Genomic DNA, 26,631 nt, shown 5'->3' with positions numbered 1-26,631 from the left:
TAAAAAAAAAACAGAAAAGAGTACAAAGAAGAAAATTAAAAACACAATTTCATATCCCAGGGGTAATTCCTTCCTGTATTTTGATGTATGTTCTTTTTTTTTCTTTGTTGTATTAAGTAAGTTTTTCAATTTGTGTATATTTTCAAATAGATTTTGCTCTCATTTCGAAGGTAAAACCTAATCTAGATTTTATCTTTCCTTGAAAACAGAGCACCAGGTTTTCTTTTGTAAGCTTATAATTATCAGATCTTGTGGTCCCTTTCAGCTCTAAATTCAAACCATAAATATGTAAAATTTTATACATCATGGAACTCATGAGAACAACCTCACCAAATCCTTATTGTCCCTGGAGTCCTAACTGAGAGATGATTTATTTTATATCGTAAATAGCTTTAAGGGAATAAAGTCAAGTAAATTTTTTTTTTCTAAAGAAAGGTGAAAGGTACATTAGCTCACAGAATATTTGTGTGCAAATGGCCTAAGATGAAAAGATTCAGATTATTAAAGACTAAATTGTTTGTTTCATCATAAAACAGAGTTAACCACTGTGGTCTACACTAATGAAGGGGAAGAGAGGCATAGATAATCTGAAACAGCACATGATACAAGACTATTAAAAAATGCTTTCAGTGGAATAGGTTTTTGTTAATGTGTTTTTTGCTTGTTTTTTAACATTGATATCAGTATTACCTACTGATAAAAGTTTCCCTGAGCTAGCATAATGTGCATTTCTTGATATGCATCACTGGGTGTCAGAAGGGCATAGACAGGATTTTTGAGCAAGGCTGGAATTAAAGTTTGCTTATGGCCTCAGTCCAAATGCATATCAAGTTTTAGATTAATCTTCTTTCATTGTGTGGTATGCCTTCATCCTGGAAGCTGAATCTCTCTCACATTGTTAATTCAATAAGCAGAGGGCAGGGTGCACAGAGTGGTAGCTTGGATTTCCTTCTAATCAGTAGGCACTAGAGTGTTTGCTGATGCTTCTGTCTCTAAATCACTTTAGTTCTACATTTTTCATTCTTCCCATTTCTATTCTTTGGGGCTGAGATTGGTAGATTTTTTTCTCTTTAATTCCACACATTTGATTTAAGCTTCTTTGTCATGACTAGGAAACTTGGGTATAGGAGAGCCATGATGGTCAGGGGCAAGAGGTTGGAGTAAGATGTATATATTTCCTTTGGGCTGTAGCTACCAGAGGGAAACCATTATCTGCTTTGTTGGTGTCATAACTACTGTGTTTTCCCCTTTTCCCTGATTCAAAATTCATTCTTGGTCTCCAGTATGTAAAGCTGCCAAAGCCGACCTGGTGTTTATGGTGGATGGATCCTGGAGTATTGGTGATGAAAATTTCAATAAGATCATTAACTTCCTGTATAGCACTGTTGGAGCTCTGGACAAGATAGGTGCAGATGGAACTCAAGTAAGGCTGATAGATCAATCATTAATTCATTCTATGCATGAAAAAATTATTCCAAGCTGTTATTATGGCTACTTGTGAGGGAATATGGGTAAAGAACTATCCTGATTGGATCCAACCCTAAATGAGAGTATAGACAAGTCTGAGTTTAGAAGCAGCTTACTGGTGTGTGACAGAGCTTGAGAAGATGCTAATCCTTAAAAGTGCTTGAGTTCAGCAAACTAAGACAGGTTAGAATGGCCATGTCAGCAGATGTGTCTTCTATATACTAGGATAGAGTATCTCTCTAAAGGAACATCCAATATTTTCTTTGCCCTCGAGGATGTTAAAATCTTGAAAGAGAGAGGTCATCATCACAAATTACTACAGAACAAGTAGAACATAGAAAACTAATTTATTCATTCAACAAACATTTATTGAGAACTTATTTTGGTTAAGTACAGTACTGTCATAATGGGTATGACAGATATGTCCCTAATTTCATGTTGCTCATATTCTTAAAGGTAGGGAGAGGAGGAGGATGAGAGACAGATACAAATTGGCAAACAAATAAATTCACAAGGTAGGGATGCGAGCTTTCGAACTGAGATTTAAATTTACCAAAGTTTATTTTAAATTGCGTGATCCACAAAGTCTTCTTTGAAGAGGTGGCTTCTGAACTGAGATGTGAATGATGCTGAGAAGATTTGAAAGTAGAATTTCCAGACAGGGAAAGTAGTAAGTGCAGAGGGCCTAAGTCGAGAATGAGTTTTGAGGCTTCAGGTGCTAAAACTTGGGGCTGGAATATAGTGGATGAGCATGTGGGGGGCTGGGGGGAGAAGAAGAGGTGGAAGAAGTAGACAGAGCTAGATCACCTTGAGTCTTATGACCCACTGAAGAAATTGGGTATCATCCTAAATACAATGGGAAGCCACTGGGAAGTTTTAAGGAGAGAAGATCTGATATGCTTTTTAAAAAAGATCATTCTGACTGCTTCGTGGAGTGTCAGTACTAATAAAGGTGAGAGTGGAAGTGGAGAGACCACCTGGGCTGCTGCTCTCATGGTCCAACACAGAGGTGATGGAGGCCTGGGCTAGGGTGGTAGCAATGAGATGCACTAAAGTGAACAGATTGAAACTATGTCTTGGAAGAATGGCTGAGAAAACTTGGATGTAAGGGGAACCAGAAGAGAAGAATAGATAAAATGCTCAGGCATTTCAGGGAGGGAGAAATTTGTTTTGAATAGAGGTTTCCTAAAGATGATGACATTTGCAATAGACCTTGATAAGCTGGTAGCAATTGAAGGCTCACAAAGCCAAAAAGAAGCCCTTTCATAATTCTGAAAAACAAACAAAAAATATAATAAATTTAAAATGTCCCCAAAGTTGCACAGGAATAGAAGCAAATTGTAGGAAATGAAGCCAGGATGGTTTATATTGCAGTGATTAAGAACACAGATTTTGAAGTAGAATTACCTGGCTTCAGCTGTTGGTTCTGCCAGTCACTGCTCTAGTAATCTTGGGTACATTACTTGGCTTTCTGTCCCTCAGTTTCCTGATCTGTAAAATGGTAGAATAGTAGTAATTATTTCATAAGTTTGTTTCATAAAGAAATCCTTGTAAAGAGTCCAACTTCGATTCTTTCTCTGAACTTTGTCAAGATAGAATATCTAGGCTGCCATTTTCCCATCTGTCAAATGAGATGGCAAAAGGTCTTCATGCTTTAGGGAGAGATTTTTAAAATAAACTACTTCCTGAAAAGTACTTAGTTAAGATGTCGTCAGATTTGGTATGTAACTTGTATGGTTTAAACCAAGGAAATTGTGGACTGGGTTAAAAAAGAAATTAAAACTGTAGTTGTAGGACTTCCTGGTGGTGCAGTAGTTAAGAATCCGCCTGCCAATGCAGGGACACTTCCCTGGTCTGGGAAGATCCCACGTACCACAGAGCAACTAAGCCCGTGTGCCACAACTACTGAGCCTGCGCTCTAGAGCCCTCGAGCCACAACAACTGAAGCCCGCGTGCCTAGAGCCCGTGCTCCGCAACAAAAGAAGCCACTGCAGTGAGAAGCCCACACACCATAACAAAGAGTAGCCCCCGCTCACCGCAACTAGAGAAAGCCCGCACGCAGCAACAAAGACCCAACACAGCCAAAAATAAAAAATATAAATAAATAAATAAATTTTAAAAAAAACTGTAGTTGTAATCATGCTATAGTGTGTGCTCTCTGGCAGAGAGGAAGTCTACAATATACAAAAAAATGAACACACCTTCTCTCTCTAGGTTGCAATGGTTCAGTTCACTGATGACCCCAGGACAGAATTTAAACTTAACTCTTACAAAACCAAAGAGACTGTTCTTGATGCAATTAAACATATCTCGTACAAAGGAGGAAATACAAAGACAGGTAAGACCACAAGAAGCCCAGGTAAAACCACAAGAAGCTCAGCTAAGACCCAAAATAATTATTACTAATTACTGAAATGACTTCTTTTTGAAGCATAGCAATATAGATTTTTTTTAAAAAAGATTTTTCATTGACTTAAGAACTTTGTTCCCACTCTCCCATCTCTATCAAGGGAGGGAATGAAATTGAATTGTTGCCTTCCTTTGTTTCAGGAAAAGCAATTAAGCATGTCCGAGATACCTTGTTTACTGCAGAGTCAGGGACCAGAAGAGGCATCCCGAAGGTCATCGTGGTTATAACTGATGGAAGATCACAAGATGATGTGAACAAGATCTCCAGGGATATGCAATCAGATGGTAAGTTTTACATAGATAAGCAATAGTGGCTACCAATAATACCGTTAGCCTTGTTTTCTGAATACACATTTATAGGCTACATCAGCATGACTTAAATGTTTCTAAATCTTTCTTAATATTAACTGGGCAATGTGATTTTTAAAAGTTTCCAGGTTACAAATCTATTATTTTGCTGTATTTTCTCCAGTACTTTTGTTACATACAGGATGCCCTATATAAGAAACTCCATCAATTAAGTGCATTACAGGACTTCCCTGGCGATCCATTGGTTAAGATTCCATGCTTCCACTGCAGGGGGCATGAGTTCGATCCCTGTCATGCTGTGTGGTCAAAAAGAAAAAAAAAAAAAAGAAAAAAAAAGAAAATTAAGTGCAATACTATGAAAGGGACCAGGGGAGGGAAACTGATCACAGAAACTCCTCAGCCTCAGCCTCCTCATTTGTAAAATGGAGAACACAAAATGTGAAGATTACATTCTATAAGATCTGTATAAGCAAAGACTAGCTTAAAATGTATTTGCCAAGCATTGAACTGTGACCCACCTCAGGCTTCTAAGCCTGTAATATCTCAGTTCCTACTTCTGAAAATGAAACAAAAACAAAAAACAAAAAAAACCCGGTTTTTTTGTTTCAATTGCACTTTTTCTCATAAATACTAAAATCATTATTAAAAATATGCAAAAATAAAGATGTTACTCAAATGGTAACTATTTTCTCTCAAACACTGACTCTCTTAAGCTTCTTTAAAGTGGAAACTTTTTTTAGGGGATGATGGGTTAATTATCGTATAGTGAATTATGTGCATGCAGAATTCTGATGAACTGTAAAGAATGAATTATCCACCCCCTCTGGCCCTCCTAAATAAACGTGTTTTAAACATTTGGACGTGTCTTATATTGCATTATTTGTTTTTGCTGTGATTTAAAGTCATCAGAAATCTGTTCCCCTTTTACCACAGGCTACAGCATTTTTGCAGTCGGCGTGGCTGATGCAGATTACTCAGAGTTGGTTAACATTGGCAGTAAGCCCAGCGCCCGGCATGTCTTCTTTGTGGATGACTTCGACGCCTTTAAGAAAATTGAAGATGAGTTGATTACTTTTGTCTGTGAAACCGCGTCAGCAAGTTAGTTCTTTGGAATTTGCACTTACATTGCTTAAAGGCTGAGATATTTATACCCGTTAAATAATGAGTGCCGTCCTGATCCAAAGAAAGAAAATTGACTTGGAGAGCTATTTGTTATGCAGACATTAAGTTTTGTGGTTTTGAGCATAAGGGAAGTAAACCTCACCTCTCCCTGGTTCAGGGTTTTAGGTTGATAAAGACTTTCCCTAAAAAGACAAGGGTCTGTATTTAAAAGCAGCTCTCTTAAACAGCTATAGCAGATAGTTTTCAAAAATGTGTTAAGTCTACTCATCAGGGTAACACATTAGAAGTGGGACTTCTCCCAAGACATGCTGTCAAGTGACCACCATCGATTTTAATGGACCCAGGAGAGGAGAAGGAAGTTGGGACCCTTTGGTTTTAAAAGAAGAAGTGAGAGTGTTTCAATCTTTAGGAATCCACAGAAAACTGTAACCACATGTGGTTTGGATTCCCTCCACAACTGACTTCCGTAAAGATTATGTTAGCTTCCTTTTCTCAGGACAAGGAAAGAATATGTTTGGAAAATATCTAAATTAGGGTTTTATCTTGTTTGTTTTGTCTTCCAGCCTGCCCACTGGTGCATAAGGATGACATTGATCTTGCAGGTATGCAGCTTTGCAAATTTTCCAAATACAAATATATTAAATAACTCCCATTTTGGGTCCAGATTTTTTCACTTAATAGACTAATTTTGAAATTTAAAATCCTAAAGTGCCTGTTTATTCTTTTTCTCTATCTCTGTTTTTTTTCTTTTTCTTTCTTTCTTTTTTTTATTTTAAAGGATTTAAGATGATGGAAATGTTTGGTTTGGTTGAAAAGGAATTTTCATCGGTGGAAGGGGTGTCTATGGAGCCTGGTACCTTCAATGTGTATCCTTGTTATCAACTTCATAAAGATGCCCTGGTTTCCCAGCCAACCAAGTATGTTTCCATTGCAAGATACTAAAGTCAATTATTGTTTATTATATCTCGATGTGGAAATGATATCAACCAGAAATATGCTGTAATAATTCCCAGCACGATTTTCCATGATGGATAGAGCAGATGATGTTTAGATTTCTTTAAAAACGTTAGACCTACACATAATGCTGGTTGAACTTTCATATTTGTTCGTCTCAGAAAAATATAAAGATAGTTAGTACTTACATAGCACTACTACAGACCAGGCATTGTTCTAAATGCTAGTAACTCACTCAAACCTCCCAATAACTCTATGAAGTAGAGTCATTTATTATCTTGGTTTTATAAATAACAAAACTAAAGCATAAAGAAGCTAAATAACTTGAATGAGATCACATAGTTTGTTGAAGACCATGCTGGGATTTGCACCTGAAGATCCCAGAATCCACACCCTGAACCATTTTAAGCTAGTGCCATGAATTCAGATGGTTTTTATCCTGGAGAAGTCACAACAGCAACTCCATATAGTTGATGTAAAAATCACATTATTGGGGGGACCTTCAAGATGGTGGAGGAGTAAGACATGGAGATCACCATCCTCCCCACAAATACATCAGAAATACATTTACCTGTGGAACAGCTCCTACAGAACACCTACTGAGCGCTGCAGAAGACCTCGGACTTCCCAAAAGGCAAGAAAATCCCCATGTACCTGGGAAGGGCAAAAGAAAAAAGGGGTGCAGAGGGCAAAGTGGAGAGATTCCCGCACAGAGGATTGGTGCCGACCAGCACTCACCAGCCCAAGAGGCTTGTCTGCTCACCTGCCGGGGTGGGCGGGGGCTGGGAGCTGAGGCTCGGGCTTCAGTCGGATCCCAGGGAGAGGACTGGGGTTGGTGGCGTGAACACAGCCTGAAGGGGGCTAGTGCACCACAGCTAGCCAGGAGGAAGTCCGGGAAAAAGTCTGGACCTGCTGAAGAGGCAAGAGACCATTGTTTCAGGGTGTGCGAGGGGAGGGGATTCAGACACCGCCTAAACGAGCTCCAGAGACGGGCACGAGCTGCGGCTATCAACGTGGACACCAGAGACGGGCATGAAATGCTAAGGCTGCTGCTGCAGCCACCAAGAATCCTGTGTGCGAGCACAGGTCACTATCCACACCTCCCTTCCCGGGAGCCTGTGCAGCCCGCCACTGCCGGTCCCATGATCCAGGGACAACTTCCCCAGGATAAAACACAGCCCGCCTCAGGCTGTTGCAAAGTCATATTGGCCTCTGCCGCCGCAGGCTTGCCCCACATTCCGTACCCCTCCCAACCTTGGCCTGAGTGAGCCAGAGCCCCCTAATCAGCTGCTGTTTTACTCACTCCTGTCTGTGCGGAAACAGACGCCCTCAGGCGACCTACACGCAGAGGCGGGTCCAAATCCAAAGCTGAACCCCAGGAGCTGTGTGAACAAAGAAGAGAAAGGGAAATCTCTCCCAGCAGCCTCAGGAGCAGTGGATTAAATCCCCACCATCAACTTTATGTACCCTGCATCTCTGGAACACCTGAATAGACAACAAATCATCCCAAAATTGAGGCAGTGGACGTTGGGAGCAGCTATAGACTTGGGGTTTGCTGTCTGCAGCTGATTTGTTTCTGATTTCTATGTTTATCTTAGTATAGTTTTTAGCGCTTGTTATCATTGGTGTATTTGTTTTTTGGTTTGGTTGCTCTCTTCTTTTTTTAATTATTATTATTATTTTTTAAAATTTATTATTATTATTTTTTCTTTCTCTTTTTCTCCCTTTTCTTCTGAGCTGTGTGGCTGACAGGGTCTTGGTGCTCTGGCCTGGTGTCAGGCCTGAGCCTATGAGGTGGGAGAGATGAGTTCAGGACATTGGACCACCAGAGAGCCCCCGGCCCCATGTAATATCAATCGGTGAGAGTTCTCCCAGAGATCTCTGTCTTAACGCTAAGACCCAGCTCCACTCAACGACCAGCAAGCTCCAGTGCTGTATGCCCCATGCCAATCAACTAGCAAGAAAGGAACACAACCCCACCCATTAGCAGAGACACTGCCTAAAATCATAATAAGGTTTTACTATGTGTGTTTTGTTTACCCCAAAACACACCACCGGAAGAGGTCCTGCCCACCAGCAAGACAAGATCCAGCCCCACCCACCAGAACACAGGCACCAGTCCCCTCCATCAGGAAGCCTACACAAGCCACTGAACAAACCTCACCCACTGGGGCAGACACCAAAAACAATGGGAACTATGAACCTGCAGCCTGTGAAAAGGACCCCAAACACAGGAAGTTAAACAAAATGTGAAGACAAAGAAATATTCAGCAGATGAAGAAGCAAAGTAAAAACCCACCAGATTAAACAACTGAAGAGGAAATAGTCTACCTGAAAAAGAATTCAGAATAATGATAGTAAACATGATCCAAAATCTTGGAAATAGAAGGGAGAAAATAGAAGAAACATTTAACAAGGACCTAGAAGAACTAAAGAGAAAACAAACAGTGATGAACAATACAGAAAATGAAATAAAAATTTATCTAGAAGGAATCTATAGCAGAATAACTGAGGCAGAAGAACAGATAAGTGACCTGGAAGATAAAATAGTGGAAATAACTACCACAGAGCAGAATAAAGAAAAAAAAATGAAAAGAATTGAGGACAGTCTCAGAGACCTCTGGGACAACACTAAAAGCACCAACATTCGAATTATAGGAGTCCCACAAGAAGAAGAGAAAAAGAAAGTGACTGAGAATGCATTTGAAGAGATTATAGTTGAAAACTTCCCTAATATGGGAAAAGAAATAGTCAATCAAGTCCAGGAAACACAGAGAGTCCCATACAGGATAAATCCAAGGAGAAACACGCCAAGACACATATTAATCAAACTATCAAAAATTAAATACAAAGAAAAAATATTAAAAGCAGCAAGGGAAAAACAACAAGTAACACACAAGGGAATCCCCATAAGGTTAACAGCTGATCTTTCAGCAGAAACTCTGCAAGGCAGAAGGGAGTGGCAGGACATATTTAAAGTGATGAAAGAGAAAAACCTACAACCAAGATTACTCTACCCAGCAAAGATCTCATTCAGATTCGATGGAGAAATTAAAACATTTACAGACAAGCAAAAGCTAAGAGAATTCAGCACCACCAAACCAGCTTTACAACAAATGCTAAAGGAACTTCTCTAGGCAGGAAACACAAGAGAAGGAAGAGACCTACAATAACAAACCCAAAACAATTAAGAAAATGGTAATAGGAACTTACATACTGATAATTACCTTAAATGTAAATGGATTAAATGCTCCAACCAAACGACATAGACCGGCTGAATAGATACAAAAACAAGACCTATATGCTGTCTACAAGAGACCCACTTCTGACCTAGGGACACATACAGACGGAAAGTGAAGGGATGGAGAAAGATATTCCATGCAAATGGAAATCAAAAGAAAGCTGGGGGCTTCCCTGGTGGCGCAGTGGTTGGGAATCTGCCTGCCAATACAGGGGACACGGGTTCGAGCCCTGGTCTGGGAAGATCCCACATGCCGCGGAGCGGCTGGGCCTGTGAGCCACAACTGCTGAGCCTGTGTGTCTGGAGCCTGTGCTCCACAACAAGAGAGGCCGCGGTAGTGAGAGGCCCGCGCACCGCGATGAAGAGTGACCCCTGCTTGCCGCAACTGGAGAAAGCCCTCACACAGAAATTACTGAGCCTGCGCGTCTGGAGCCTGTGCCCCGCAGCGGGAGAGGCCGCGATGGTGAGGGGCCCACGCACCGCGATGAAGAGTGGCCCCCGCTTGCCACAGCTGGAGAAGGCCTTTGCATAGAAACGAAGACCCAACACAGCCAAAAAAATAAATAAATAAATAAATAAAAGAAAGCTGGATTAGCAATTCTTATATCAGACAAAATAGACGTTAAAATAAAGACTATTACAAGAGACAAAGTAGGACAATACATAATGATCAAGGGATCAATCCAAGAAGAAGATATAACAATTGTAAATATTTATGCACCCAACGCAGGAACCCCTCAATACATAAGGCAAAGGCTAACAGCCATAAATGGGGAAATTGACAGTAACACAATAATAGTAGGGGACTTAAACACCTCACTTTCACCAATGGACAGATCATCCAAAATGAAAATAAATAAGGAAACAGAAGCGTTAAATGATACATAAAACAAGATGGACTTACTGATATTTATAGGACATTCCATCCAAAAACAGCAGAATGCACTTTCTTCTCAAGTGCTCATGGAACATTCTCAAGGATAGATCATATCTTGGCTCACAAATAAAGCCTTGGTAAATTTAAGAAAATTGAAATAGTATCAAGTATCTTTTCTGACCACAATGCTACAAGACTAGATATCAATGACAGGAAAAAAACTGTAAAAAAAAAAAAAAAAAAAAAAAAACTGAAAGAAAAAAGGAGGCTAATCAATAGGCTACTAAATAACCAAGAGATCACTGAAGAAATCAAACAGGAAATCAAAAGCCTAGACAAATGACAATGAAAACACGATGAACCAAAACCTATGGGATTCAGCCAAAACAGTTCTAAGAGGGAAGTTTATAGCAATACAATCCTACCTCAAGAAACAAGGAACATCTCAAATAAACAACCTAACCTTACACTTAAAGCAATTAGAGAAAGGAGAACAAAAAAACCCCAAAGTTAGCAGAAAGAAAGAAATTATAAAGATCAGATGAGAAATAAAAGAAAAAGAAATGAAGGAAACAAAGCAAAGATCAATAAAACTAAAAGCTGGTTCTTTGAGAAGATAAACAAAATTGATAAACCATTAGCCAGACTCATCAAGAAAAAAAAGGAGAAGACTCAAATCAACAGAATTAGATATGGAAAAGGAGAAGAAACAACTGACATTGCAGAAATACAAGGGATCACGAGAGATTACTACAAGCAACTATATGCCAATGAAATGGACAACCTGGAACAAATGGACAAATTCTTAGAAAAGCACAACCTTCCAAGACTGAACCAGGAAGAAATAGAAAATATGAACAGACCAATCACAAGCACTGAAATTGAAACTGTGATTAAAAGTCTTCCAACAAACAAAAGCCCGGGACCAGATGGCTTCACAGGCGAATTCTATCAAACATTTACAGAAGACCTAACACTTATCCTTCTCAAATTCTTCCGAATATATAGCAGAGGGAGGAACACTCCCAAACTCATTCTACAAGGCCACCATCCCCCTGGTACCAAAACCAGACAAAGATGTCACCAAAAAAAGAAAACTACAGGCCAATATCACTGATGAACACAGATGCAAAAATCCTCAACAAAATATTAGCAAACAGAATCCAACAGCACATTAAAAGGATCATACACCATGATCAAGTGGGGTTTATCCCAGGAATGCAAGGGTTCTTCAGTATATGCAAATCAATCAATGTGATACACCATATTAAAAAAATCGAAGGATAAAAACCATATGATAATCTCAATAGATGCAGAAAAAGCTTTGGACCAAATTCAACACCCATTTATGATAAAAACTCTCCAGAAAGTAGGCATAGAGAGAACCTACCTCAACATAATAAAGGCCATATATGACAAACCCACAGCCAACATCATTCTCAGTGGTGAAAAACTGAAACCATTTCCTCTAAGATTAGGAACAAGACAAGGTTGCCCACTCTCACCGCTATTATTCAACATAGTTTTGGAAGTTTTAGTCACAGCAATCAGAGAAGAAAAAGAAATAAAAGGAATCCAAATCGGAAAAGAAGAAGTAAAACTGTCATTGTTTGCAGATGACATGATACTATACATAGAGAATCCTAAAGATGCTTCCAGAAAACTACCAGAGCTAATCAATGAATTTGGTAAAGTAGCAGGATACAAAATTCATGCACAGAAATCTCTTGCATTCCTATACACTAATGATGAAAAATCTGAAAGAGAAATTAAGGAAACACTCCCATTTACCACTGCAACAAAAAGAATAAAATACCTAGGAATAAACCTACCTAAGGAGACAAAAACCTGTATGCAGAAAACTATAAGACACTGATGAAAGAAATTAAAGATGGCACAAACAGATAGAGAGATATACCATGTTCTTGGATTGGAAGAATCAACATTGTGAAAATAATTATACTACCCACAGGTATCTACAGATTCAATGCAATCCCTATCAAACTACCAATGGCGTTTTTCACAGAACTAGAACAAAAAATTTCACAATTTGTATGGAAACACAAAAGACCCCGAATAGCCAAAGCAATCTTGAGAAAGAAAAACAGTGCTGGAGGAATCAGGCGACCTGACTTCAGACTGTACTACAAAGCTACAGTAATCAAGACAGTATTGTACTGGGTAAGAACAGAAATATCGATCAATGGAACATTGTAGAAAGCCCAGAGATAAACCCACACATATACGGTTACCTTATCTTTGATAAAGGAGGCAAGAATATACAGTGGAGAAAAGACAGCCTCTTCAGTAAGTGGTTCTCAGAAAACTGGACAGCTACATGTAAAAGAATGAAGTTAGAACACTCCCTAACACCATACACAAAAATAAACTCACAGTGGATTAAAGACCTAAATATAAGGCCAAACACTATAAAACTCTTAGAGGAAAACATAGGCAGAACACTCTATGATGTAAATCACAGCAAGATCCTTTTTGACCCACCTCCTAGAGAAATGGAAATAAAAACAAAAATAAACAAATGGGACCTAATGAAACTTAAAAGCTTTTGCACAGCAAAGGAAACCATAAACAAGACGAAAAGACAACCCTCAGAATGGGAGAAAATATTTGCAAATGAATCATCAGACAAAGGATTAATCTCCAAAATTTACAAGCAGCTCATGCAGCTCAATATCAAAAAAACAACCCAATTGAAAAATGGGCAGAAGACCTAAATAGACATTTCTCAAAGAAGATACACTGATTGCCAACAAACACATGAAAGGATCCTCAACATCACTAATCATTAGAGAAATGCAAATCAAAACCACAATGAGGTATCACCTCACACCGCTCAGAATGGTTGTCATCAAAAAATCTACGAACAGTAAATGCTGGAGAGGGTGTGGAGAAAAGGGAACCCTCTTGCACTGTTGGTGGGAATGTAAATTGATACAGCCACTATGGAGAACAGTATGGAGGTTCCTTAATAACTAAAAATAGAACTACCGTATGACCCAGCAATCCCACTACTGGGCATATACCCTGAGAAACCATAATTCAAAAAGAGTAATGTACCACAATATTCATTGCAGCACTATTTACAATAGCCAGGACATGGAAGCAACCTAAGTGTTTGTCGACAGATGAATGGATAAAGAAGATGTGGCACATATGTACAATGGAATATTACTCAGCCATAAAAAAGAAACGAAATTGAGTTATTTGTAATGAGGTGCATGGACCTAGAGTCTGTCATACAGAGTGAAGTTAGTCAGAAAGAGAAAAACGAATACCGTATGCTAACATATATATGGAATCTAATGAAAAAAAAAGAAGTTCTGATGAACCTAGGGGCAGGACAGGAATAAAGACGCAGATGTAGAGAATGGGCTTGAGGACACGGGGAGTGGGAAGGGTAAGCTTGGGCAAAGTGAGAGAGTAATATTTACATATATACACTACCAAATGTTAAATAGATAGCTAGTGGGAAGCAGCTCCATAGCACAGGGAGATCAGCTCGGTGCTTTGTGACCAGCTAGAGGGGTGGGATAGGGAGGGGGGGACGGAGACGCAAGAGGGAGGGGATATTGTGATATATGTATACATATAGCTGACTTGCTTTGTTATACAGCAGAAATTAATGCAACATTGTAAAGCAATGATATTCCAATTAAGGTGTTAAAAAAATTACGTTATCTAGTTATTCTACAATCTAAGATGCACCTAGGGATTCCTGGCGCTATTTCAGCAGTTCTGAAAACTCCAGAGGTACTTGAGATTACAAATTAGGAGTTCCTGATTTAAGGGGACATCTCTCAAGATGTCACCTGCTACTTTACCTTCCAAATATTCTTTTTTTTTTTGTCTCAAAATGCCTTCAGTATTTTAATGTGAAACTTTTTCTGTGTCCACATTTTGATATAGTGTGCACATCTGCATGAAAATGTGGGGGAGATCATTTTCGAGTATTAAATTAATCTGTCCAATTTGTAAACAAGTTGCTTTTCTACCTTCTTCCAAAATACTGTTTAATGAATTCAAATTTATTACAGTACTATCTGTTGTTTTAGATAAATCCAACATCTGACGTTACCTTTCGACAGGTGTTTTTACACTGTCTAGTGATGAATATTAAAATGGATATTTGAAAATCATTCCTGGAGGCCTAGACAAAAATGAGAATTGCCAGAAGGAAAATCTTCTACCACTCCACTGAAATTGTTCATCTGGCCAGCAATGCCCTCACCCCCCACCTTGCTAAATCCATTCACTTGTTCCCAGCCTTTATCTCACTCGACCTGTCACCAGCATTTTCTACAGTTGATCATATCTTCCTCCTGGATTCACTCTCCTCCTTGGGCCTCTGGGACACACACTGCCTCTAGTTTCTGTCTACATTACAGGCTGTTCCTTTTCAGTGCTGGCTCTTCTTTTCTCCTCCACCTCTTTATGTTGGAGGGACCAGGACTTGCTCAAGACCTCCTTGTTTTCTCTGTCTGTCCCTTCTTCCTAGTGATCTTTTCAGTATCGTAGTGTTGAACCCCATCTACATGCCAAGGACTCCTAAATTTTATACTTCCAGTCCAGATCTACTTCCCCAAATTTAGACCTACATATTTAATTGCTTACTAGATATCTCTACTTGGATGTCTCATAGGCATTTCATACTTTATAGGTTCAATACCACATCCCTGATCCTACCTCCAGAACCAGCTTCACCTATGACCTTTTTCATCTTAATGATAACTACATTTAATGAGTTTCTTAGGCAAAGAAGCTGGACTCCTCTGTTTCTCTTATGCCCCACATCAATCCACCAAGGAATCCTAATTGTCTGTTCCTTCTCACTACCTCTATTGTCATCACCCTGATATGAGGTACCATCATCTCTTCCCTACATCATTACAGCAGCCTCCTACCTGGTCTTCCCGCTGCTACCCTTGCCTTCTTGGAGGCTGTTCTCCAAGTAGCTGTCAGAATGATTTTTTTTTTTTTTTTGATGTATAAATCAGATCATGTCACTCCAAAATCTGCCAGTGATTCCTCATTCCCCTTGGCATAAAAGTCAAAGCTCTTGAATGGCCAAAGAGCCCTACATTTTCTGGGTAGCTATTACCTCTTTGACTTTACTTCTTGTTTCTTTTAGTCCGTTCTCAAAATATACCAGACACACCCCACTTTAGTATCTTTGCACTGGCTGGATGTCTTCCTCTCCTATGAGTTTTTCTTCAAGTGTGACCTTCTCAGTGAACCTTTGCTCAAATGCAGTCTTCTCAGTGAACCTTCTAAGTGAAGCCAATGCTGATGACTTTAATTAAAATGGCAAAATAATGCATTCTAGCATTCCCAATCCCCATTATGCTGTTTTTTGTTGTTGTTTTTGATGGCACTTATTACCTTCTAATAAACTGTATAATTCACCCTGCTCAAGTTCAAGTTCTCATACGAAGGTTCCTTGCCAGTTTGATTCACTGATGTATTTTAATGCATATTACCATGTCTGGTACATCGTAGGCACTCAACAAATATTGAATGAATGAATACATACATATTTAATGTGTGCAAATACATACATATTTAATGTGTGCAAATCAAACTTTCACTTTTAAATTTATGCTAAATTCCCACCTATTCACCAATTTGTCAATTTGAGTAATAAATATTATGGGTCTCCTATATATCTAAAAGCCTATATCTATTGCTTGAGGGAAAAATTTTAAAGTATGTAAGTGATCCACTTAACTGTTAGAGAGGTAAGATGGTGTAGCAGGTTGGGTTCCCCAGGAAGCAGATCCAAAGGCGGAGATTAGTGTGTGGGAAGTCGGTGAGGCTGTGCTCTTCTGGAAGGGAACAGAAGGAAGTAGGATAGGGCAAAGGAGAGAAGTCAAGCTATGCAGCAGTTTTAGTAAAAGCCTCAGTTGACCCACACACAGGAGTTCTTAGAATGGAGTTATCTCCTTTGGAATGAGAGGCTCTGGTCCTTATATCCCCTCAACGACTAGTCATTGAAAAGAGGCACCATAATAAAGTTGGCATGACCTTGGGAGAGGCACCCCTCATCTGCTGAGGCCATTCCTGAGGGAACTGGTATCTGAGAGCTGTCTGCAGACATCACTCCCAGAAGCAGGATTAGTCGATTCTCAATTCTTAAAGGTGGATTTAGATGGTGCATCAGAGCACATAGCACAGACAGGAATGCAACTAACTACAACATGTGGTAGAAAGTGACAATGTCTTAAGTTTTATAAAGGGACTGTAGATAAACATTATTTATAATACTAAAACTTGAAACTACTTAAATGTTTAATAAGAAGTGACTGGTCAGATAAATTATGGAATAGCCAAACAAGAGAAGGTTGTGCAGATATTAAATATCACGCCCTTAAAAATATTTAAGGACATGTGAAATATGTAGTAAATGGTGCTAAGAAAAGAAAGGAGCAAAATTATATAAATTGGACAAATACTTACAGACATTCTTTAAAGGCTGGAGGGAAATGCACGACACCAAAAGAGTGATCACTTCTGAATGGGGTAATGGTGATCTGTTATTTTCTTCTTTTCTGTTTTTCACATCTTGTATAATGAAAGTGTATTTGCTTTTATAATCGTATAAATAACTTCTTAAAGAGGGATATAATAAAATATACTATTTTCTTTCTATTTTCAGATATTTACATCCAGAAGGATTGCCCTCTGACTATACAATCAGTTTTCTATTCCGGATTCTTCCTGATACTCCAGAGGAGCCATTTGCTCTTTGGGAGATTTTAAATAAAAATTCTGACCCATTGGTTGGAGTCATTTTAGATAGTAAGTAGATTTATTTATAAAACATTTGCACACACATGTATGAGTAATGTATGTGGCATGTCATCTTGCCTGGTTTGTGTGTATTGTAGAGTAACTCACTTATTTTAAGCTATTTGTAAATACTAATAATGGACTATGTGATAGTTGATTCATTCATTTATCTACTCATTCTTTCAACAAATATTCATCGAGTTCCTACTATTTGCCAACGCCAGGTTCTGGGATTCAGTAGTGAGCAAGGTAGAGAAAGACAATTCCTGAGACATGCCGACTCTAGGAAGAGCATGCAACTTGATGCAGAGGAGGATCAGTGGGAGGGGTGGGATCTGAAGTCACTTTTCCTATTGGATATGATAAGTGTAAGATGCCTCTTTTGGGTTCCTGGGCCCAATTCCAACATGTGTGTTGGGCGTGGGGGGTGGAGGAGAGGCTCCCACACAACACCAAGCAATTCTTGGACACCAGCAGAGTATCTGAGAATTCAACTCCAATCTGACACTATTTACCAGAGGTAGCATCAGATTCCACAGGTTGAGGGCTTGTTCCTATAAGACTGCCCTCCTCCCCCTCCATTTCAGCCACCAGTGGCAAGCTCAGGCTGCTACCAGCTACGAATTGGAGGTTCCGACAACCCGCTCCAGCTCAGGATGTCAACTGAAAGTCCAGATTTTTACCTGTACTTCTGACCCACAGTCTATAAATCAGAGGTTCCCACAACTTCCTCCTCAGGTTCAATTAATTTGCTAGAGTGGCTCACAGAACTCAGAGAAGCATTTTACATACTAGATTACCAGTCTATTATAAAAGGATATAACTCAGGAGCAAGGCATGGGGAAGAGGTGGGGAGCTTCCATGCCCTCTCCACCTGCACCACTCTCCCAGCACCTCCATATGTTTACCAAGCTGGAAATTCTCTGAACCCCATCCTTTTGGGTTTTTATGGATGCTTCATTACATAGGAATGATTGATTAACTCACTGGCCATTGGCAATTGAACTCAGTCTCCACCCCCTCTCCCCTCCCTAAAAGTTGGAGGGGGTAGGGGGACTGAAAGATCTAACCCTCTTGTCACATGACTGGTTCTCCAGGCAACCAGCCCTTATCCTTAGGTTACCTAAGGGCTTTCCAAAAGCCACTGTATTAACATAACAAAAGGCACATTTTTTGTTCTTACCACAGGAAATTCCAAGGGTTTTAGGAGCTGCAAGGCAGGAACCCTAGACAAAGACCAAGTATATATGAGAAATATATTTTGGTCATCTGAATAACAAATATATATTTCTTTTAAGTCACAATGTTGCAACGCCTCTTTCATATCCTAGAGAAAAATGTCAGACTGGCAGCAGCATGTTTTGGGAAGAATTCTGGGATGGAGATATAAAATTGAAAGTTGCATATGTGAGATCATCTAGAGAGTAAGTCCAGAAAGAAAAGAGAATAGTTGTGAATGAGAAATTCCATTGTTTGGAGATTGGAAAGTTGAGGAGGAAAAAACAAAGGAAAGTTCTTAACCTTTACTCTTGGATGTCACAAATGATTATCACATAAGAGAATTATCAAGTTTTTGGTTAATGTCCCTGAGTTTTCTAAATATATTTTTAGTTTAGGATCCCAGTCAATCTGGGAATGAAAATTTGGTGGTTGTTGTTAGGTATTAACTTGAACATTTGGATAAGAAAAGTATTTTAAGCTATTTCCAACTAGTATTTGTTAAAGGACATTTCAGTACATGGAAATAAATCAACAACTAAACATTGTGAAAGCATTTTGTATTGATTTTGAAACTAAGGGAAAGCTGTAGATTAAAAAGGTGTAAACTGCTAACTCTATATACAACCAGGACTTGAAAACAAAGAAGTCTCTTGAAATGATTAATACTTACTTGCTCCTTTAGAAAGCAGAATGAAAAATTTAATTGTAACCGGGGAATGAATTAGTGAGAAAAATGTTCTCTCTCTTTTTTTTTTTAAATTTTATTTATTTATTATTTATATATTTTTGGCTGTGTTGGGTCTTCGTTTCTGTGCGTGGGCTTTCTCTAGTTGCGGCGAGCGGGGGCCACTCTTAATCGCGGTGTGCGGGCCTCTCACTGTCGCGGTCTCTCTTGTTGCGGAACACAAGCTCCAGACGCGCAGGCTCAGTAGTTGTGGCTCACGGGCCTAGTTGCTCCTCAGCATGTGGGATCTTCCCAGACCAGGGCTCGAACCCATGTCCCCTGCATTGGCAGGCAGATTCTCAACCACTGCGCCACCAGGGAAGCCCCCTCTCTTTTTGTAATAAAATATTCCTTGTAACATGAAGTACTCAAGAGTAGGAAGGTTCTTTTTTACTTGTTTGTTTGTTCATAATAAAAGACACGCTGAAATATCACTATTTTGGGGCAGTGTAAGTTACATGTCCTGGGAAAACTGGTTGCTTCAGTGGTTAAATAAGGCAAAGAGTCTGGTTTTTATTTCTTAAGATTTTGTTACCGAATTAAGTTGTATGAACCCTGCTCGGGGCCTAGCCTGGCCCATGCTCTCTGCCTTGGAGGAGGAGTGTTCTTTTTCCTTTTGGGTTTAAGTAGGTGGATAGCAAAACCGAAGCCGAGATTGACACAGCACTAGCTTTTATTCAGTGGCTAAAGAAAGGAGAAGTGGGAACTAAGTTCACAGATCAACTTCTCACCCACCTGAGGAGAGAGATTTTTTTTTTTTTTTAAACATCTTTATTGGAGTATAATTGCTTTACAATGGTATGTTAGTTTCTGCTTTATAACAAAGTGAATCCGTTATACATATACATATATCCCCATATCTTCTCCCTCTTGTGTCTCCCTCCCATCCTCCCTATCCCACCCCTCTAGGTGGTCACAAAGTTCCGAGGTGATCTCCCTGTGCTATGCGGCTGCTTCCCACTAGCTATCTATTTTACATTTGGTAGTATATATATGTCCATGTCACTCTCTCACTTCGTCCCAGCTTACCCTTCCCCACCCTGTGCCCTCAAGTCCATTCTCTACGTCTGCGTCTTTATTCCTGTCCTGCCCTTAGGTTCTTCAGAACCACCTTTTTTTTTTTTTCTAGATTCCATATATATGTGTTAGTATACGGTATTTGTTTTTCTCTTTCTGACTTACTTCACTCTGTATGACAGACTCTAGGTCCATCCACCTCACTACAAGTAACTCAATTTCTTTTCTTTTTATGGCTGAGTAATATTCCATTGTATATATGTGCCACATCTTCTTTATCCATTCATCTGTTGATGGACACTTAGGTTGTTTCCATGTCCTGGCTATTGTAAATAGAGCTGCAATGAACATTGTGGTACATGTCTCTTTCTGAATTATGGTTTTCTCAGGGTATATGCCCAGTAGTGGGATTGCTGGGTCATATGGTAGTTCTATTTTTAGTTTTTTAAGGAATCTCCATGCTGTCTTCCATAGTGGCTGTATCAATTTACATTCCCACCAAGAGTGCAGGAGGGTTCCCTTTTCTCCACACCCTCTCCAGCATTTATTGTTTGTAGATTTTTTGATGAAGGCCATTCTGATTGGTGTGAGGTGATTTAATTTTAAAGAGTAAAGACAAAGAGAGGAGGAGTGAGGCTGATGATGGGGAAGCATATGCATTAGTCTACCAGGGAAGGGGCAGGGCTTTTTCCAAGGGATTGGGGTGCCACCTCCTTTTTATCCTTTTTTGGTCCTTAATGGCTGCCAGTAAGTAGGTGTAGGTAACATGCTAAAGTAGTAAATCACCGTATAATGGGACTCAAGGTCTGTTGGAGGTCAGATTTATCATCATCTTGGTCCCAGCTGGTTCCATCTGTTTTTTGTTTTTTTGTACTTTCCTTTCTTACCTCTGGACCTTTTAACTTAAAAATTTATGTTCACTCCTACTAAAGGTGGAGGGTTGGCAGCTTTTGAGCACGGGCATTCCTGCCAAAGGTGGGGGTTAGACGGTTGATGGGTTTTGAGCAAAGATCTGGAGCAGCTCTGGCAACAATTTGATTAACTTCATTTTTCCTTTTTGTCTGCCTCTACTTCCAACTTCAGACAACCATCTCCCAAAAGCGTAGTGGGAATGGGAGTATAGGCAAGGAACTACAGAGGAACAATATATGTCAGGGTCCTTGCCTCATCACCATCACTACATGGTTAAGTTAGTTAATCTGGCCAATTGAAAGCCTGGGGCAACCCAAGGACTATAGGTCATTTCCTTACCTACTCGTCACTTTGTCCTAAACAAACCCTGAAGACAGAGGTTACATTATTTTGAGTTGACTTTTTTAAAAATTACCCATTTTAATACTTTCTCAAACGTTTTTATTTTCCTTTGTTTGATTAGATGGTGGGAAAACCCTAACATATTTCAACCATGACTACAGTGGGGATTTTCAAACTGTTACTTTTGAAGGACCTGAAATTAGGAAAATTTTCTATGGAAGCTTTCACAAGGTGAGTAATGCCTTGTATACATATATTCTTTATTCTATTTGCTGTGGGCCAAGCAACAGAAGATAGTACAACAAAAAATCCATAGAGCTTTGGATCTCATACTTCACCTGAAGTAAGAATTACCTGTGGGGCTTGTAAACAATGCCCCGACATTCTGATTTGGTAGTTCTGGGATGGGACCCTAAAATGTACATTTTTATCCAGTACCCCAGGGGATATTGATAGTGTCAGAAGGAAGATATTTTCCTCTATCCTTCTAGGTTCCTCTAGCTGGCCTAAGAATTAAATTGACATGAGACAGATTAACGGGAAAAACTCAAACAAAAGTTTAATAACATGTATACACGGGAGAGACCCAGGAAAAAATAGCCGAAAGCTTCACCTTAAATACCATCTTCAGCTAAAGACAAAAGAGGATTTTGCGGGTGGTAGTCTGGGACTTCAAAGGGAAGGAAGGTAATTCACATGGAGCTGGAAAAGCAAATGTTTGGTAAATAAATATTTGCTGGGCCTGCAGAGACAATGGGACACAGATTTTCCCCCACCATACCTAGCCTATATTCTTTGCAGATATCTCTGGTGATAGCTCTGTTCTGAGAACAGCACTTCTGTCTACATCCTTTTAGGCAGTTAGAAGGAAGGTCAAAGGTTCTTCCTGAGTCTTTTGGGCCTTGATTGTTTTCATCTTGAAACGATCCGCATACCAAAGAGACATTTTGGGATGGCAAATTTTGGTGCCCTACCACAGAAGTGGTCCAGGTTCTTACTTTGAGGAACCATGTAGTAGAGGGTACTGTATTATTTAGCAGATAGTTGTTAGTTCACTACATTATGTATGATGTAGGAAGGATTGCTGGTCTACCTGGCCACCAATATAGATAAATACCAGCAGCCAAATCATGTTGAAAGATGTAGACAGATTGCACTGAGACATATATATATATATATACAGACAACCCATCACTGCCATTATATAAGTTACCCGGAGGAAGCTGGTAAAACCTGACTTTAGTTGTTCTTATTTTAACCTGGCACTTGTGATAGAACTCTGTTCATTCACATTTCACATCTCTGAAACACTTCGTTTTGGTGATCACTGGAGTAGACATGCTTCCTTCCAAACTTTACTGTTTCCTTTGTGTTTAGTGAATAATCCCGCTGATCTCTGGGCTGTTAAGGAATGCAACACCAAGAGTTCCAGAGAGCAGAGAATTTACTAAGTGGTGCTGCAAAAAGCTTTGCCTCTTAATTATGCCCTTCTTGTCCTGTCAGAGGGAGGGAAGGGCTGTTGCAAAGCAGTCTTCATCTTGGCTTCTGTCTCCTGATGTAGAATGTGGTCAGATCTATCTAATCTACACAACTTTGCTACTTTCTGGGGTTTTGAATACCATAACTGTATAAGAACAATTGCATAACAAAATTCTGACTCTTTTTTGCATAAGAAAAGTTGCATAAAAATGGGTTGTTTTTTTTTCTGGTTTAATAGGACTGTGCAACCAGAAGTACAAGGTATCTTAAAAACACATGAGATGCAGATGATTTATTAGTTCATGGTTCAAAATAGTCCCATTAGCATTTCTTTGGAATTATTGTCATTTATTTACCAACTTCGTCTAGACGTGATTCTTTTCTTGGTTAGGCAGAGTCAGTCACAAAGTAGCCAAGAAATATTACGGGGGAAATGAAAAGCATGTGAGATTTCATTAGTGTTTAAAAAAAAAACAACAACATAGAGATGGTAACTGAATGTGGGACAATCATGGAAATGGTCAAAGTAGAACCTTTTTCCTTAAGCAAAACACATAGTGACAGGATTCCTTCTTTTCTCCTCCATACTTTTTGGTGATGAGTCATGCAATTATGTAAATTTGGTTGACATTTTCTCCTGCTTCTTACCTTCTAAAACATCTTTACTTTTATCAGCTACATGTTGTTGTCAGCAAGACTTTGGCCAGAGTGGTTATTGACTGCAAGCAAGTGGGTGAGAAGGCAATAAATGCATCGTCTAATATCACATTAGATGGTGCCGAAGTCCTAGGGAGAATGGTTAGATCAAGAGGACCAAATGGAAACTCTGCACCAGTAAGTGGATAAATAAGTGAACCTGTGTTACTGTTAAAGAAAAAAATCCTCTTGAAATATAATTATCTATCTTCCAGGGGAAAAATTTGGTAAAGGGACGGATGGAGGGAGGGCTGGATGAATGATAGATTGATGAATAGATAAACAAGTAGATAATGGCCTCTTCAAATGAATTAAAACATGAACGTTCAAAGCTCTTGCAATATGCTTCTGCTATATTATAAGGAGAATGCTCCAGGAATTAGACTAGTTTGTTTTCTAAATGGATTTTAAAATTCAAATAGTAAAATATTCATATTTTAAAATTCAAATAAAATATTGTGGCATAAATGGTTTGTTAATGAGAATCAAAACTGTAAATGAACCTCATTTACATAAGCAGATACAAATCCAAATAAAATATGTTATTATTATACACAGGAAATTGACATAAGTCTCTCATTTGGGTTAGATTTGGGCATTTTAAAACTAGATTCTTGCTATTGCTACTGTAAAATTAACCCTTTAATTGTTAATAGTTATTTAAATAACAAATCATTCTAAGATATATTTTTCATCATACAACATGGAGTTTCAGACGAGGAGATTTCGAATTGTCAAAGAAATCACATTCCCTTCAGTCACTACCCGCAAAAAAGAGCAGTGTACACAAGCTTTTGTTTTAACACCACACATTCACAGCTAATTAGTAACATTCTCTAATTTGAGTCATTCTATAATTAGAATCAATTAGCCTGGAGGGAATTTTATTCTTGTAAGCAATTCCAAATGTTCAAATCTACACTTCTCTTCTGTGTAGCAGAATAATCAGGTTAATTATGATTCACTCTTATTGTCTTATGTTTTCGGAGATCTGTAGAACTAGCCAGCTATATGGAATTTTGGAAAGACCTGGTGGTTCTCAAAGTGTTTTTAAGCTGAAATCACTTAGTACAAATGAAATCTTCTAGTATATCAAATAAATGAGTATGATTAAAACACACCCATGTTGATTGAATGGGAGAGAGGGGACATGGGGTAGCAGGTGCTGCCATCCTCCAATGGTCCCTAAGGGCGCTTTGAGGAACACAGTTCTAATTCCTCTCCTCTAGTATAACCCCTTCACTTTATATACCAGGAAACAGTCCCAGAGTGGTGAGGGAATTTACTTTGGGACAGTTTGCTGTTTCATGGCATTTCTCTTTGTGGTAACAATAGAAATGAAATCCTTGTGTACAATCAAGGTATATTGACGCTTTCAGATCTTCATAGATGTGTGCTAATTAGTTTAACACTTAGCTTTGAAGTATCTTTAAAAGTACTTTTGTTTCTACTTTGCTTTGGAGAACTATGGATTAGATGTTTGAAAAGAGGGAATATAACAGCTATGGAAGGCTCTTTTGTTTTCAGTTGTGGTAAGAGACTTTTAAGAATGTTTACATGATATTGAGGAGTTATCTCCTCTTAATATGTGGTATTCCATGTGGATTAAGAAACATTTCACCTCTGCTTCATGGAAGATACTTTTAGGATAGCACACTTCAGAATTTACAAGGCTCCAGAATTGGCAAACTACGGATACCTTGTATGGATAAATGGATGTATATAGATGGATGCTTAGAAGGATGAATGAATAGACTCTAATTTAAGAAAGAGAAACAATTCCAGGTGGATGAGATTATGGCCCATATCACTTAGTACTATCATTATTTTTTTATTTTAGACACAATGCATATAAAATCCCTGACACTTAGTAACCATTCAATGAAGAGCAGCTATTTTTATTGAAGAATGTCAACCATACCTTTTCCATCTCACCTTTTCTAAACCTCTAGTACTTGCTTAACCCTTGGTTATTTGTAGTCATATATTATTTTCTTGCTCTTTCATATAACTGCATTTCACTTCTCTAGCCAGAGTATAAACCCCTCAAAACAGAAACCACGTCTTGGTCTTCATTTGCAACGACCCACGTCTACCCTACATCACAGTATCTAATAAATTCGTATGAACAGAGTACTTTCTCAAGAAACATTTGATAGGAATTAAATAGGAAGTCATCTATTTGAATTGTATCATGTCTTTTCTTAAAATGTTTTGCATATATAGTATTCCATGTGAGGTATTGACAACAGTCCACTAATATATATCATACCATCTCCTAATTGTAATTCATACTTTACAACTACAGTTTGATAATTACAGTTACAAATTAATTGTATTTCAAATTACGCTCTACGTAGTAATTTTACTCCAATTGTGTGACCAATTAAATATTAAAGAATTTATTTCTGAAAGCAAAAATGACTGTAGGTGTCAGGCCTACTGGTGATAAATCTTTACTTTTGACCATGAAAGAAACAGAGCACCCTCTGTGGTAACTTCCACCCAGTAGGAGACAAAGGGCAATTTATAGAAGTCAATCATTAAAGAGTTCTTTGTAAGCCTAGTAGGAAAAAAGTTGTAGCTTTTGCTAGAATCTAGAAGTCTACAAAGGATTAGTAAATAGATTTTTAGTCTACCCACTTATTGAGGAATTTGATTATGTTGAAATGGATGATATTAGAGTAGATCTCAAGAATGTGATTGAAAACTCACTTGCTTTTTTGGGTTATTACTTAACTGTTTCAGGTCAAAGCAAGAGAGAAGCTTCAGTCTTCAGTTCTCAATTTAGAAATCATACATTGCTAATATAATCTTGATATACATATGCAAAAGGGAATGTGTAATGTGCAAGTTTTGGGTCATTCCAGCAGGGGTAATTATCATCTAAGAGGGATGAATAGTTTATAGGTAAGCATTCCCTGGCAAATTCAGCAATGATTCAAAAAATGCCAAGTGATAGAACTCTAAATTATCAGTCTTTAAAGACTACAGGTTTTTTTAAACCAAAGTTGAGTGGAGGAGAGATTAATGGATTTAGAGATATAGTAACTA

At 38.7% G+C, this 26,631-nt stretch overlaps 1 protein-coding gene across 6 annotated transcripts in view; it reads left to right on the top strand.

The window, feature by feature from the left end:
• The window catches only part of COL14A1 (collagen type XIV alpha 1 chain), a 264,099-nt gene that overhangs the window by 163,715 nt on the left and 73,753 nt on the right, over positions 1–26,631 (top strand). For all 6 annotated transcript variants that reach the window (XM_059901421.1, XM_059901422.1, XM_059901423.1 and 3 more), the window contains 9 exons: positions 1,284–1,423; positions 3,682–3,805; positions 4,018–4,161; positions 5,119–5,283; positions 5,871–5,909; positions 6,086–6,224; positions 17,053–17,195; positions 21,524–21,633; positions 23,557–23,715. In XM_059901421.1, the coding sequence (XP_059757404.1) occupies positions 1,284–1,423; positions 3,682–3,805; positions 4,018–4,161; positions 5,119–5,283; positions 5,871–5,909; positions 6,086–6,224; positions 17,053–17,195; positions 21,524–21,633; positions 23,557–23,715 (1,163 nt within the window). The remainder of the gene's footprint in view (positions 1–1,283; positions 1,424–3,681; positions 3,806–4,017; positions 4,162–5,118; positions 5,284–5,870; positions 5,910–6,085; positions 6,225–17,052; positions 17,196–21,523; positions 21,634–23,556; positions 23,716–26,631) is intronic.

Source organism: Balaenoptera ricei, chromosome 17 (genome assembly GCF_028023285.1).
Source record: "Balaenoptera ricei isolate mBalRic1 chromosome 17, mBalRic1.hap2, whole genome shotgun sequence".
Taxonomy (NCBI): Eukaryota; Metazoa; Chordata; class Mammalia; order Artiodactyla; family Balaenopteridae; genus Balaenoptera; species Balaenoptera ricei.
This window is presented reverse-complemented; position numbering and strand designations above follow the sequence as displayed.